Source organism: Mauremys reevesii, linkage group 5 (assembly GCF_016161935.1).
Source record: "Mauremys reevesii isolate NIE-2019 linkage group 5, ASM1616193v1, whole genome shotgun sequence".
NCBI lineage: Eukaryota > Metazoa > Chordata > Testudines > Geoemydidae > Mauremys > Mauremys reevesii.
Genome location: NC_052627.1, coordinates 84,297,444 through 84,313,873, shown reverse-complemented (window position 1 = coordinate 84,313,873; position 16,430 = coordinate 84,297,444). Strand labels below are relative to the sequence as shown.

The 16,430-nt window shown below is 40.2% G+C and overlaps 1 protein-coding gene across 9 annotated transcripts in view; it reads left to right on the top strand.

Moving 5' to 3' along the window:
* Positions 1 to 16,430, top strand: part of MICU3 (mitochondrial calcium uptake family member 3) — a 120,396-nt gene that overhangs the window by 71,801 nt on the left and 32,165 nt on the right. For 8 of the 9 annotated variants that reach the window (XR_005598630.1, XR_005598631.1, XR_005598629.1 and 5 more), the window contains exons 9-11: positions 1,191 to 1,286; positions 8,763 to 8,863; positions 10,969 to 11,140. Coding sequence is in view for 6 of the 9 variants with exons in the window: in XM_039539131.1 (XP_039395065.1) it covers positions 1,191 to 1,286; positions 8,763 to 8,863; positions 10,969 to 11,140 (369 nt within the window). In the remaining 3 variants the exon portion in view is untranslated. The remainder of the gene's footprint in view (positions 1 to 1,190; positions 1,287 to 8,762; positions 8,864 to 10,968; positions 11,141 to 16,430) is intronic. The other variant, XM_039539137.1, reaches the window with a different exon arrangement.

Here is a 16,430-nt window from a genome sequence, read left to right as displayed (position 1 = left end):
TGACAAAATTATGAAATTACTAATAATACAAGCTTGCCAATACATTTTCACTTTTACATATACTCCAGAATGTTTCTGTTTATAGTAGGGCTATCAAATGATTAAAAAAATAATTGCAAATAATCGTGAGATAAAAAATAGTCTCAATTAATCACAGTTTTAATTGCACTGCTGAACAATAATAGAATACCAATTTAAATTTATTATAAATATTTGTGGATGTTTTTCTACATTTTCAAATATATTGATTTCAATTACAACACAGAATACAAAGTGTACAGTGCTCACTTTATATTACTCTTTTTAATTACAGATATTTGCACTGTAAAAAAGATTTTTAAAAGCACAATCTACAAGTCAAAGCGTGAAGGGGCATACAAATGTTTAGCATATCTGGCATGTAAATGCCTTGCAACGCTGGTTACAACAGTGCCCTGCAAATGCCTGTTCTCACTTTCAGGTGACATTGTAAATAAGAAGCTGGTAGCATTATTTCCTGTAAATGTAAACAACTTGTTTGTCTTAGTGATTGGCTGAACAAGAAATAGGACTGAGCGGACTTCTAGGCTCTAAAACTTTACATTGTTTTGTTTTTGAGTGCAGTTATGTGAAAAAAATAATTCTACATTTGTAAGTTGCACTTTCACTATAAAGAGATTGCACTACAGTGCTTGTATGAGGTGAATTGAAAAATACTTTTTAAAATAGTTTATAATGTACAAATATTTGTATTAAAAATAATATAAAGTGAGCACAGTACATTTAGTATTCTGTGTTGTAATTGAAATCAATATATTTGAAATGTAGAAAAACATCAAAAAATATTTATAATACATTTAAATTGCTATTTTATTATTGTTTAGCAGTGCAATTAAAACTCTGATTAATTGCGACTATTTTTTTAATCTAGTTAATTTGTTTTGCATTAATCGCTTAAGTTTTGTAAAGCCCACATTATGACTAATAAGGGAATAGATATCGATACTATTACCCTTTTGAAAATGCCTCGGGTTTACAAGGAGTGCGATATAATACTTTTCTTTGTGCAGGAGAAAAAACCAAAAGGTAAACTCATGCAGTTTTCTTCTTTTTGAAGATTAGTTAGAAAAGATTTTAAAGTGTATAAGCTGTTTTGTCTTTATGATTGTTGTGTGGTTTTCAAACAGTTGTGCTTCTTGAAACTTCTACAGGTACTTAAGACAGATGGAAAGGACCTTGTCCCCAGAAGCTATTGGGATACATTGAGACGTAGCACAAGCCAAGCTCTCTTTTCGGACCTTGCAGAGGTATAATAAAACCTCTGTCTGGTCCATGAACAAATTGCCATTTTATTTATTTCCTTTTGTATTTTAGTGTTTTCCCCATTGTTGTGGATCTTATTTCCTTTCTTTTTAAAATAGTTCTTTTAAAAATAGTGTTTATGAAAAGTTGTCATATGAAATTAATGTGGCTGAATACAGTGGCATTACTTGAAGTTATCATTTCTAGTCAGCTAGCATTCTCTTTTGCAAGATTTGGAAGATCAAGTCCTATCATTATAACCTTGATGTTAGGATATTTATCTAATATTAATTTTAAAAAACCCTGATTTCTACATAACTGAAAAATTAGGAACCCTTTTTCATTTAGGGCTTGATCCTGTGAGGTGATGACTTTAATGAGAGTAGAGAGCACTCAGCATCTCTCATGAGGTATCTAAGACTTTGCAGGTTCAGGCCTTTAACTTGCTTTAAAACATAGGTTAGCCAAGTTTATTTTACAGAAGGTCATGGTCAGCAATATTATGTATGCCTTTGCTAAAGATTCTTTTTAATTTATTGTATTGAAAAGAGTGATCTTTCAGGCAGTTAAAACAATTGAATACATTAATCTCAGTCTTTATCTTTAGCTATTGCATGATCATTGTGAATGACTAGCAATATCTCTATTCCATCAAAAATGAATGTATGCAGGTATCTAAATTATAATAAAAATAAAAAGCTTATTTCATTATCTATTCATTCAAAAAGTTGAATAAAAAGAATGTGTATATGTTTTTGTATTGATAATATAAAAGAGCGGCTAAAGGCCAGATCCTCCAAACTGGCATTTCTGTGCCCAGCTACAGTGTGAAGGAGGTTGCTGTACATTGGGCCAGGCTGGTCATGGCCCCAAGCATTGGCCACCTGTAGCAGCTCCCCAGTAACACCTCTATCTCAAAGCCATGCAAATCACAACAGGGACAGTAATGAGGGAAGCATAGGAGCTGCTTTACCAGTCTTATGTCATCTGAGGGCTCTCCCATATTGAGGGTATCTCCAGTCAGCTGGATTAGCTTGAAGTATGGCAAAACTGGAGACAGATTGTCTTTACACCTGTTGTACTTACATGAGCAAAATTAACACTTAGATGTAAAATATTTTAAGATTACTGTTCTTTAGAAGCCTTTTTAATGTGAACCTGTCCAGTAGGCAATTAGGCACATCATTAAAGGTGCATTACACTGACATCTGTAGACTGCAATCATTAAAACTTACCAGCATCTAGTTTTGGCATTTGTTTAATTCTTCCATGGACATTTGCATAAACCCTCTCAGCTAACATGCAAATCACTGAATACAAATTGATTATCTTTGGTTAGCTTCTCAGAGTATTTCCCACTACTCATTAGAATCGCATCTGTCTTGCTTGTTTTAAGCTTGAGCTTGCTAGCTTTCGTCCATATCCTTATCTCTCACAGACTCTCTTAACATCTGGATGATACCATGGACTTTTGTGCTGAAAAAGTGACGTAAAGTGAGGTGACATTGGAGTCTGCGCTGTCTTACAACTTCTTCGGGTGTTACTGTGTAGACTGAAAAGGAGGTTAGAAAAGATTTGTTCAGACTCCACAAAAGAGGTCTCTTCAGGAAGAGAAGTTGCCCATCCTGACTCTCTGGTATCCTTCTGAGAGGAATAAGTGAAGCTATGTAGTTCTACAGCCCACTTCCAATAGGTCAGTGGAGTTGAATGCTGCTGAGCTCAACTTGTGGATTCATTCTGAGTGGATATTGGAAATTACTGAAGTTGCTAGAGCATTTGAAAAATATAGTACTGTGGAGAGATGTCTCTATCAACATAGAATATAACATACATATTTTTTACTCACTGTAGAAGACTCCCATTGACATCAGTGATTCTAGATCATAGAATCATAGAAGATTAGGGTTGGAAGAGACTTCAAGAGGTCATCTAGTCCAACCCCAACTCAAAGCAGGACCAACACCAACTAAATCATCCCAGCCAGGGCTTTGTCAAGCTGGACCTTAAAAACCTCCAAGGATAGAGATTACACCACCTGCCTTGGTAACCCATTCCAGTGCTTCACCACTCTCCTAGTGAAAAAGTTTTTCCTAACATCCAACGTAGACCTCCCACACTGCAACTTGAGACCATTGCTGCTTGTTCTGTCATCTGATACCACTGAGAACAGCCTAGCTCCATCCTCTTTGGAAACATCCTTCAGGTAGTTGAAGGCTGCTGTCAAATCCCCCCTCACTCATCTCTTCTGCAGACTCAATAAGCCCAGTTCCCTCAGCCTCTCCTCGTAAGTTATGTGCCCCAGCCCCCTGATCATTTTCGTTGCCCTGCGCTGGACTGTCTCCAGTTTGTCCACATCCTTTCTGTAGTGGGAGGGGAGACCCACAAAACTGGACACAATACTTCAGATGTGGCCTCACGAGTGCTGAATAGAGGGGAATAATCACTTCCCTGGATCTGCTGGCAATGCTCATACTAATGCAGCCCAATATGCTGTTAGCCTTCTTGGCAACAAGGGGACAGTGCTGACTTATATCCAGCTTCTCATCCACTCTGATCCCCAGGTCCTTTTCTGCAGAACTGCCACTTAGCCAGTCGGTCCCTAGCCTGTAGCAGTGCATGAGATTCTTCCGTTCAAAGTTCAGGACTCTGCACTTGTCCTTGTTGAACCTCATCAGATTTATTTTGGCCCAATCCTCCAATTTGTCTAGGTCACTCTGGACCCTATCCCTACCCTCCAGCATATCTATCTCTCCCCCCAGCTTAGTGTCATCCGCAAACTTGCTGAGGGTACAATCCAGCCCATCATCCAGATCAGGGGTAGGCAAACTTTTTGGACCAAGGGCCACATCTGGGTATGGAAATTGTATGGCGGGCCATGAATGCTCACAGAATTGGGGTTGGGGTTCAGGAGGTGGTGAAGGCTTTTGCTGGGGGTGCGGGTTCTGGGGTGGGGCCAGAAAATAGTTCAGGGTGTGGGAGGAGGTTTTGGGCTGGGGCAAGGGGTTGGGCTGCAGGGGGTGGTGAGGGCTCTGGCTGGAGGTGCGGGCTCTAGGGTGGGGCTGGAGATGAGGAATTTGGGGTGTAGAAGGGTGCTCCAGGCTGGGACCGAGTGGTTTGGAGGTCAGGAGGGGGATCAGGGCTGGGATAGGGGCACAGGGGAGAGGGCTCCAGCTGAGGGTGCAGGCTCTGGGGTGGGGCTGGGGATGAGGGATTTGGGGTGTAGCAGGGTGCTCCGGGCTGTGACTGAGGGATTCCCAGGGGCAGGAAAGGGGCAGGGGTGCAGGCTTGGGTGGCGCTTACCTCAAGCAGATCCCAGAAGCAGCAGCATGTCCCACTCCTACGCGGAGGTCCGGCCAGGCGGCTCTGCATGCTGCTCCATCCTCAGGCGCTGCCCCTGCAACTCTCATGGCTGCAGTTCCTGGCCAGTGGGAGCTGCGGGGGTGGCGTCTGCAAACAGGGCAGTGGGCAGAGCCCTGTGGCTGCCCCTAAACATAGGAACCAGAGGGGGGACATGCCGCTGCTTCTGGGAGTCACGGCACATGCGCATGGAGCGGCCCCTGACCCTGCTCCCCAGCTGGAACGTGGGAGTGGGACAAGCCCCAGACCCCACTCCCCAGCAGGAGTCGAGGGCCGCATTAAATTGACTGGTGGGCTTGATGTGGCCAACAGGCCGTAGTTTGCCCACCCTCAATCTAGATCATTAATGAAGATGTTAAACAAAACCGGCCCCGGGACCAACCTTGGGGCACTCCGCTTGATACCGGCTACCAACTAGATGTTGATCCCAACGATCTAGCCAGCTTTCTATCCACCTTATAGTCCATTCATCCAATTCATACTTTTTTAACTTGCTGGCAAGAATATTGTATCAAAAGCTTTGATAAAGTCAAAATATATCACGTCCACCGCTTTCCCCATATCCACAGAGCCAGTTATCTCATCATAGAAGGCCATATTGCCTTTCATTCAAGGATCTGAAGTCTCTTTACAAAGATGAATACATGTAATTATCCCCATTTTAAGGATGGGGAAATAGAGGCACAGAGGACTAACAAGACTTTGTCCATGGGTTTAAAATTCATTGAAAAGCTGCAAATAGAACTCCTATTTCCTAGTTATATGCCTGATATATGTTGTCTGCCTTTATGCTTCTGTTTATATTAGGTATCTTAGAACGAGTGTAAAATATCTCTTAACAAAGACAGATAAGCCAAACATTCATTCTCATTGAAAAGATTTTAAATAAATTAGATCAGAATAGAGTTTGATATCTTATTACTTGAAAATAAATTGTGTTCTTTTGTTGCTTTGTTTCCTGTTATAAAACAGAATTCATTTTACTTTGAACAATAGCATCAAAGGGATAAAGCCATTATTTTAGGCTCACCCCTTATGAGACTTAAGTTATATAATGCTATTAAGACACAAGGGACATTGATATAGTTTTCATTGACTTGAGACTCTGTAAAAGCGTATTGAGGGTTTTTTATTTGTTTTCCATTCAGTGAGACTGACCAAGTAGAAATAGTAGAAAGACTTGTAGTTTTGTTTTTTTGTTTTTAACTAATATGCTAATACTCACAGTTCTGTAGATATAGATTAATGCAACCTGAATCTAACAAGGTTATTAAAAAAATTTACAGTATGAAAAACGAACTTACAGTCTGATATCTGTTCAGTGTGCTTGAGGGAAACTGCTTGAATGTACTTAGAAGGTTAATTGTTTAAAAGATGTAGAAAATCAAGGTATCTCTATTTCAGTGCATTATGCCCTGTAGTGGAGGACAACAGAGTATTAAAGGACAAATAGTCAGTGATTATTGTTCTCCAGTTAATCAGTTCATTTCAGGAGTAAAGCTATCTTAATTGAAGGATATAAAATGTCTTTCTACATGTTATGCCATCATATTTCTCCCTGGAGAAGAATACAGGAATAAAGAGGAGAATAGTTAGAGTTTGTGAAATATAAACTTTAAAAATCCTAAACAGATTTTATTAAACTACTAAAGGTATCTCTCCTATTCCTTTAGTTCTTGTATGATGAAAGGAAAGGGTTTTTTGTTGTTACTACTTGTTCTTCCTTTTTTGTTCTTCAGTATCTTCTCTTCAGTGATTCATAAGTACTACTAGTACATATGAAACATTAATTTTCACAATAAAATAGGTAAATTTTTAAAACATTCAAACTTGAATACAGTATATCATAAAGGATTTGGACAATGTGGATATTAAATAATTTTTGTTATCAATACACCGTGCAGCTGAGTAAATGCATTTTAATGTTATTTTGCTATTGCAGTTTGTCTCTTCATAATGAACCAAGATTCACATATCTGAATAGTGTTAGTAATGCTGACTCATAGGTTATTCTTAGAATGTGTAGTTTTAGGGCCAGGTCTTAGCTTCAGTAGACCTATGCCAGTTTATGCCAACTGAGGATCAGCTTCTGCTGCAAAAATTTTAATAAACCAACTCTGAAATACTTGTGATTTTCACATCCTTGCCATCCTCTGGTAAATATTTTTTTCTTTCATTGACAAATCCAATCAGACTAGGCCCTATATTCATAATTAGCAATTTTAACTCCTACATCTTTACTTTCTCTTGGCGTTTCCAAATCATTGTGCACATTTTATATAAGAAAAACAGCTGTATCTCTTTCCTTGTTGATCTCTCAAGTCTTTATGTATATTTAGGACTTCTTAAATAATAGCTCCTTTGATGATTATCATATCCAACCTCCTCTTTTCTCATTCCCTCAAATAGGATAGGGAGCGCCCTTTATGTTTCCATTTAATTGTTATTGCTGATAACTTCTTTAAAAAAATGTAGTCTAGTATTTAAACTTTTTCTAAATAAGTAGCCATTGTGACATAGCATATTCACTTCCTTCCATTCATTTTATTGTTATTTATCCAGAAAATCTGACTGATTTCCTAATCTCCATGCCTTGCTTTATTTCAGCAGATTGGTTATACCCTGCCTCTATAGCTATTATTATATACATTTCATAAAAATAAAAGGGGCATCTGGTATTTGTCTTTACTGGAATTTATCAGGGCATATATGTGCGTTTCAAGGTAAGATTATTCATGCACATAATCAGCTTTCCTATTTCTAAGCATAGTGCTATTTAACATTTTACACTTTCAAAATCTTGTTCAGACATTTGGCCCAGTGCTGCTCCCAAAGAAGTCAATAGCAACATTCTCACAAATTACTACTCTGAACATCGTTTACTGGGGATGTGTTATTTCTAAGAATAGATATCTTTTGAGGACACTTGTTTCTGGAGAAAGGGAATTTAGTTATCTGAAGATTTTCTCTGGAGATTTTCATTAAGTCCTGTATCAAGTCCAATAAATTGGAATAGAACTAAAGCAATACCACTCAAGATGTGTGGCCTGATTGCTTCATTTAAGGGTTGTTCCTAAATTTCTTATAAATCACTTAACTTCTTCAGATGGTGACCGAGGTTTCAAAAAAATATCTTATGCCCTGATCCTGGAAGCTGTGTTCTGCCGGCAGATCTCATAGCCCCAGTGATTTCAAGGAAACACTGCCCATGTTGAATACGTTGAAGGATCAGGGCCTCATTCTACTGATTCGTTATATCCAGTTCTTAAAATACTCTTTCATTATAACAAGAGGGTCTTTATGAAAGAGAAAAATGAACACACACATACACAGGTAAATGTAACAAATACTAGTTATATAAAAAATGTGGAATGATACATAATCTCTGTATTCTAATGAGGGTTCTCTCTTACAATATCAATGATATGTCATTGAGTAATATGAATGGTAAGACTAGTTGTCTTCACTATTCCCTCATTCCTATCAGTCACAAGATGACTCTTTTATATCATGAGGCAGTTATGACCATATATATAATTTGCATATTATAAAGTTGCTGTCTGCTACTGAGACCTCACAGCATGGGCTATTCTTGCTCCCAGTGGCTCCAGTACAAAGTACACCATTAAAGATGGTTTGAAAACACACACTCATAGCAGTGTTTTATTTTCATGTAATTGCAAAATTGCATCTACGGAAAGTGCAGCTTGGGAAAACTCATATATTTCTTCATATAAATACATATATATGGTCCTACCTTACTTTCTAGTCCATTTTTCCCTAAGGTTTCTGGTTTTATTTTTCATGCCTTTTTCCTCATGATATTTTCCACTAACTCGTTGGGGTTTTTTTTGTGGTGTGATCTTGTACTAATTGCAATTAACAAGTGAATGTTTTATATGGAAAGTGTATGATAACTAAAATAACATCACTGATTTGAATACTATAATTACCTTTCTAACATTATAAACATAGGATGCATGAATTCATATCTTAAGTATTTGCTGCATAATGCATTTCTCTTTTTTGCCCTCTAAATACTGACTATAAAATGATTTATTTGATAAAGCTTTTGTAAAACAATTAGAGCCTTAACTAATGGTCTTATTCTAATGGTTTTTAAGCGTGCAGATGACATCTCAAGTTTGCTATCTGATACCACACTGCTTGTGCATTTTTTTGGCAAGAAGGGAAAGGCTGAGCTAAACTTCGACGATTTTTATAGGTGAGCTTTGATTTTATACTTTCTATATAAACAAAGCCCTCCATATCTGTTAGTAAATAATATATACATAATATATCTAGTTAAAGAAGATAACTCTTTATAAGCATCTTTTTTTTAATCAGACATTTCTTTAGCTTTATATTTTCTGCTGAAAAGATTTAAAACAAGGATGAAGAAAGTTTTAAGACAATATGCAGAATTCAAAATTTGTTAGGTTGTTTTGGTTTGGTTTTAATAAAGGCCAAATAAACATTCCTCTGTTATCATCAGATTTTGTAAGCTAATCAATTAGAGGAGGTCATTAGTTACATATGTTGACTCAAAGAAATACTGCGCTATAGAAAGTAGTGTTTGTGGTCCAGTAGGTGGTGGTCTTGCCTCTCCCCAGTACGGAATTAATGCCCACTCCTGTGTCATCGTGTACTGGGCTGCAGGAGATGCAGCACTTAAATTGTGTTTTTGTCTCTTTCCCCTCTTCCTGCTTGTTACATTTTCTGTTTAGATTGTAACCTCTTTGGGTCAGAGATTTTGTCTTTACATCTATCTCTTCTGCTATGGACATACAGTGGTTATAATTTAAAAGTAAAAAATTGCCAAAAGATACCACACAGGTTTTCACAGATCCAGTTGCCTGCCCCCTTATGACCTCTCACAAACTAGATTGCTGTGAGGGAATCCAACCATCTGGATATCTGGATATTTTAAGCTTCCCTGGATTTTAGCAGGCTGAAGTACTGTTGCTTCCCTTGGTGTCTCTGGTACATTTCCTGAATATTGACTCTGTCAGTTACCCCTTGATGGGAACCCTCAGTCCACCTGCCTAGGCCCCCAGGTCCAGCACTGACCCCCAAGATACTCCAGTAGCTTAAACACATGGCATAGACACTGATTCCATGGGTGCTCCAGGGCTCAAGCACCCACCAAAAAAAAAAAAAGAGGGGTGCACAGCACCCACAAGGCACCAGTAGGTGGCAAGAGCACATACACAGCACACAGTGAAACCAGAAGGCACCCTCTGGCAAAAACAAAAGTCAGTGCCTGTGCCTGACACACATGGTCTCCAGAATCCCACCAAGGGGGTGAGCCTTCAGGGTTACAAGTTAATTCTTTCTGGTGATATGTAGTAAGTATAGCGTATAACAACAGACAGGCAGACTTTGAGCAAGTTCTAACACATTAATGTTCTTTATTTAATCAGACAAGAAATACAAAGATCCGTACAAGAAATAATAAATCTTACACTCATTTCCCCTCACTCTAGCTCACTCTTTCTTAGGGGGAACATCTGTGTTCAGAGAAGCAGGGTCCCCACTCCTTCTGCCTTATTAGTTCCTTACAGCAGTTTAGCACATATTTAAGATGGTGAAAAATGGCCAGAGAGAGAGCAAATAGATTAAGTTCCGCCAGTTATAACTTGCCAGTCCTTCTGTCAGGTGACTCCTGAATCAGCCTCCACAGGTGATCCAAGACCCTTACCGAGTGACTTCATTGTTAGGTGACCTCTCCCCTGATAAACCATTTCTCCTGGTAGGGATCCAGTTTTTCTCTGGAGCAATTAAATTTCAGTGGCTGGCCATCCAGATTTAACAGCCTTCTGTTGTCAACCCTGTATCACTACCTTGTTGGAATTTCAGTCCAACATGGAGGTAGCAGGACAACAACGAAGAACCCCATATTCCGAATGGAGCCTGTAGTCTGGTAAAGATACATTCTCAGGGTTTACAATATCAGAGAGAATCTGTACAGACAGATTCTCCAAATTGTTACAATAGGTACCATAATTATTACCTATTACGAGTGTAGGTGAAAACTGATTCTAATGGCACTTAAAAGAACATTACTAAGTATAGTTGTGCCACAGAAAAATTGCACCATTGATCAAACTAAAAAAAAATATGTTTCTGCCAGATTCAAAAAGTAGAAAGTTTGGCTTCTGCTTCTACACCAGTACTACCAGTGCTTACTTTTTATGTGCTTACCTACCTAAAAAGGGGTTTTGTGAGGTTTAATTACTGAGTTTGTGAAGTGCTTTGAGATCTCTGGATGAAAGGAGTTGTAGAAATGCAAAGTACTTTTGTTCCATATGTATTATATTTGTGCTTTAGATTTATGGATAACCTACAAACCGAAGTTCTAGAAATAGAATTCCTTTCCTATTCTAACGGGATGAACACCATCAGTGAAGAAGACTTTGCTCATATTCTTTTGAGATATACAAATGTGGAAAATACATCAAGTTACCTGGAAAATGTACGTTGCAGGATCCCTGAAGAAAAGGTAGGTGCTCAGATACTACAGTGATGGACAGCAGATAAAACCCCAAAATCCTAAGGATGAATCCTAGTGCCATTGAAGTCAATTGGAGTTTTGTCATTGACTTCAGTGGCACCAGGATTTCACCTTAAGTATCTTTGATCATCTACTTTGCATCTTCTGTTTTACAAAATCCACACTGAATGACACAGTATTTAATTTGTAAAATGTGTAGAGTTAAATAACAAGGAACCATGTCAGGGGAATTATCCAGTAATTTTTTTTGAGGTGTTTAAAGACAGTGGCTTAAGACTATATTAAATCTTCAGTTTAAACAACAATTTGCTAGTGCTGTAAGGAAATGAAATTTCCTGATATTGAGGCTTTTCAGCTTTAGTGAAAAATCACATTTTTTCTGACTTTTTCTCTTTGCTACCACCTGAATATCACCTTTTCAAAAACAATATTGACACTCTTTATCTAGTTCTATAATAGTCTTAATAGTGGGTCATTTGTAGATAGCCATTGATGAGTGAGTGTTTCTTATCAGTGGCTGAAGAGATATTTTCAAAGAATTTGTGAACTAAGAACAATAAAGAACATTAGGTAGTTAATCCTTCATTATTTAGCAGCAAATGTGTTCTCAGTAGTGTATCTGAGCAATAGAAAAATCTAGTGGTAGCTGAATGCATCAGTGCAAATCAATAGAGCTTGTGTTACAAGTACCCCTTAGAGCATGGGATGTTTTGGATATATTTCTTCTACTTGTGTTTATAGAAGGATCAGGTTAATATGTCCTTGCAAACAGACTGACTTTGTTTAAAATGGCTACACATTTTGATAGTATTGACAGTTCCACTTGTGGAACTAAAAGCACTAAATATGCTTTGGCAATTACCTTAATTCGTTAGTCTGAAAAAACAAACCATTAAAATATCATAAAATAGCTAGGACATTTAAAAAATTAAAATTAAAACAAAATGCTGAGAGTAAAGATGGAGTTATATTTATAACAGGTGCCTTAAGTAAGCATACAAAAATGAGTGGTTTGAGCATTGGCCTGCTAAACCCAGGGTTGTGAGTTCAATCCTTGAGAGGGCCATTTAGGGATCTGGGGCAAAAATCTGTCTGGGGATTGGTCCTGCTTTGAGCAGGGGGGTGGACTAGATGACCTCCTGAGGTCCCTTCCAACCCTGGTATTCTGTGATTCTATGAATGTTGTTATAGTTTATGTGAGACACTGCAATTGCTCTGGGTGAGATGTCACAACCCTTACTCAGCTGTACAAGGAAGTAAGGTTACTCATCTGTTACTCCTCCCAATCTCACTCTTATTCCCTGGGGTGGAAAGGATGAGGAGCCCTTGCTCTGCACACACACCCACTTGCCCGCCAGAGTAGCTGACTTGGTACATGGCACAGGAGGAACAATCTGCTTCATAAAAAGGGGTGAAGAAATTCACTCACTCCCCAGATCAAGGGGGAGCAGAGAAGAAATTGTTACTTTCCAAGAAACAGTTTATTCTCTGGTCTCCTAGGGCAATGCAACTACTCACTGCTCCTTACTCGGGGTACAAACTAGTCCTTTGGGGGCCCAGATTTAAATGTGAGCCAAAAAGTGGATATGGCTTTCACTATTTGAAAGCCTTTGCAATGCCATGTAAATGGTTTTTGCTTCACTATGTTATGGGGTTTCTTTGCTGTGTGGCAGCCAGATGTATTTTGTTGTTGAAATCAAACCTTATGTGTATGGGAGAAGGCTTGTTTGGAAAAACAGAAGTTTGTTGTTAAAATTCTTTATTTTTAATAGCCACAATAATATATATAACACATAGGTAGTGGAAAATAATGGCACACAATCATGGATATAGAGATAAACATGTATATAACTGTCTAAGATGACAGTTTAGTTTAAAAGAAAAGATTTGTATTTGTATTGATTTATACATAAGAAATACTCATTGAAGTTCAGTATCTCACTTCTCCGTGTCACTGTTTTGGGTGGGAAAAGTCTTTAACTTAGTAGTCTCCCTTCTTTCTCTTGGCTGTGCTCTGTAACAGAACCATCAGCCAGGGAAACTACCTTGTCAGCCCACATGTCCCTGATAAATTTTCTTTGCTGGCTAATAAGCTCTGTCATCTAAATGAGAACTTACATACATGTTAGTTTTAGGGATTCCGTGTCCCTTCATGTAATTCCCATAATTCTAAATGCAATATGCTGTGCTACATCTCAGTTTTCTACAGTTACATACTAGTGATTCTGAAAATATACACTCGCAACTGTAGCTAAAGTAACTCATTAGAATAGGGCTCACATACTCTGCAGACTTTTGAAAATGGAACTTGGGCGTCTAAGTCATTAGGTCCTTTTAAAAATGTTAACCTTTATGACTGATTACAATGCAAAAATAAGACGTATTAGGTCTTCCCTATTGCAAAAACAGAATGTTTGATTATTATAAAATTCTCCAACAGTAAAGCAAAACTAAGAACTCCATTTTCAAAGAAATGGCTCCAGACTGTTATGTTGCTATATTCACAATTGGCACGATTAGTCTTTTTGTGACTTTCTATATGCAGAAGACCATAAAACAATGTGATGATCATTTGGCTGACTACACTCATGTTGACACATTTGGCTGGCATGCTGCCTGCTTACAAGATGTTCTGCTTTTGCTAACTAGGTGCCAAATACTGATTCATTTAGACTGGCAGTTTTAATTACACTACAAATAGCAGCGCTTAAAGGAAGTTTGTCGTTTTAACTGCCACATTCATGTCACAATCCTCTTTGTTGTGCTAAAAATATAATCTGCCCAGTGAAATGAATATGTTTGCTTTCACTTTTACCTGGAAACTAAATCGGAACCTGGGAAATCCATTTAGATCATTTCACATGTCAAAATATATGCAGAATTAGAATTAATTACTCTTTTATAGATGTTCAGTTTTACAAATGAATTATTTTAGGAACAGAAAAAGACATCCAACTCTGTATGTCCAGGACCCCTCCCTTTTTTAGTTTAGTTTAATTTTTTCCTTTCTCTCTCTCTCTCTTTTTCCTTCCCCAGCTTTAAGGTGAGCTGTTGTAGCAAATGTTGTGGGCCTGCTCTTGAGAGATACTGAGCATCTGGAACTGCAGTTGATTTCAGTGAAAGTTGTACTGTGCAGAGATCACACTATTTATTTTTATTGGCATTAATGCAAAAATTGTGGAGTACATGCAAGTTATGTGATCGTGGCCACACAGAGAGAATGACAAGATGTGAGGGATGCAGTTTAAATACACACAACTATATTAACTCATCTGGGAACTACCCGGTAATAACTCTCACAGTGCATGTCATCGTTCATTCCTTAATCATTTCCACTTACATTTGGGGAGATCTGTTGTTAGCCCTCCTTTCCCTCATAAGAGGGTTAAGGGACTGGGGAAAGAGGGATTTGACTTGACAAATACAATTATCTTTTCTTTAATTTAAAACCAAACAAAATCCAACTTCAATACAGTAGAATACCTGAAAAATAATTGTCAGTGAGGTTGCACAGTAGCCAGATTGTAATTTTATTGCATTTTACTATTCAGGCTTAATCCATCTGAAAGCCTCTGTGTTCTGCTTGAGTATTTAAACCTGAGTGACTTTCAGATGATATTTTCTCATGAGACAGCCATTCAGCAGAATGGTTGGACTACTGCTGAAGCCAAAATAAAAAAGCAAAATGCAGCTCTGCAGCCACAAGTTGGGAAACTTATAGGAGGCAGAGAAATCATTCCAGTTCTTCTTCGAGTGCTTGCTCATATCCATTCCATGTAGGTGTGCACGCGCTGCATGCACGTTCGTCGGAGACTTTTACCCTAGCAACTCAGTGGGTCGGCTGGGCGCCCCCTGGAGTGGCGCCACTATGGCCGCCGATATATACCCCAGCCGACCCACCCACTCCTCAGTTCCTTCTTACCGCCCGTGTCGGTCGTTGGAACTGTGGAGTGCAGCGTAGCTGACCTCCACCTCCCTAGCATTCTCGTATAGTTCTTATTCTCATTCTGTACAAAGTTCTCAAATTTGTTAAAATTAGATAAGGTAGTTAGCTTTTCGTTGTTTAATTACAGTTTAGTGAGTTAGTCGGGTTCTGGGCTTAGGCCCTCCCCGCACCGGGGCCGGCGCTCATGCCCGGCTCCCCAGGATTCAAGCCGTGCTCGGCTTGCCATCGCCCGATGCCGACAGGGGATCCACATTCCTCCTGCTTGAAGTGCCTCGGGGAGTTGCACTTATCGACTAAGTGCTCCATTTGTAAGTCGTTCAAGCCTCGTACAAAGAAAGAGAGGGACTTTAGACTTAAACAACTCCTCATGGAGGCAGCTTTAACCCCTCTGTCTTCGGCACCGAGCGCTCCCACTTCGGAATCGAAGAGCGCCTCTTCGGCACCGGGCCGCACCGGTGCGTCAACTACTCCTCGGCACCGGACGCCTGCTTCCAAGTCAGGCCAGAGCCGCTCGCTCTCACCTCAAGCGAGGAAGTCTAAGACCCCTGCCGACCCGGCACCGCCCGTGGTGCGGCATTAGGGCACGGCTCCACCGCACCGGCCGGTGCCTGCAGCCACGGCACCGCCTGCTGAGCCGTTGCCGTCGACTCCGGTCCAAGGGCCGTCGAGTCCGGCACCTATCTCCCTGGCACCTGCCGCGGTGGAATTGATTGTCCCATCCACGCCGGAGGTCTGTGAAGTGGTGAGGGACTTGATCGCGATCTCGGATGCGGCACTGCCACCACCCCCGGCACCGCCGGTGCGGGTCATCCGATCAATTGGAAAACCGGCCCTGATCCATCCACCTTCAGTCAGTGCCCCCGATCGGCACCGCTCCCAATCACGGTCCCATCGGTGTTCCAGATCCCGGCACCGTTCGCGTTCGTCACGCCGCTCGCAGTCCCGGCACCACTCTTTGACAAGACGCCGGTCAGACTCGTGGCACCGTTCCCATTCCCGGTCGCTGTCGTATTACTCTCGGCACCGTTCGAGGTCCCGGCACCGATACCGGCACCACTCCACTCGGAGCCGCTCTCGATGCCGAAGCTCACGGTCGCAGTCGACCTCCCGGCACCGTCCGGGTCGCAGGTCCCGGACCCGTTCGCGGCACCGGAGTCCCTCACGGCACCGCTCCCCAGTGCGGAAGAGCACCAGGTTAGTGGGAACGTCAGCCCAAGGCCTATCTGCTCCACCATGGCCTTCTCGACACCCCTCGGCTTCATCTCAGGCGGGTAGCCTCTACTCCCAAGACCAAGACGCAGATGTGCCGGAGGGTTTATTCCAGGACTCCCA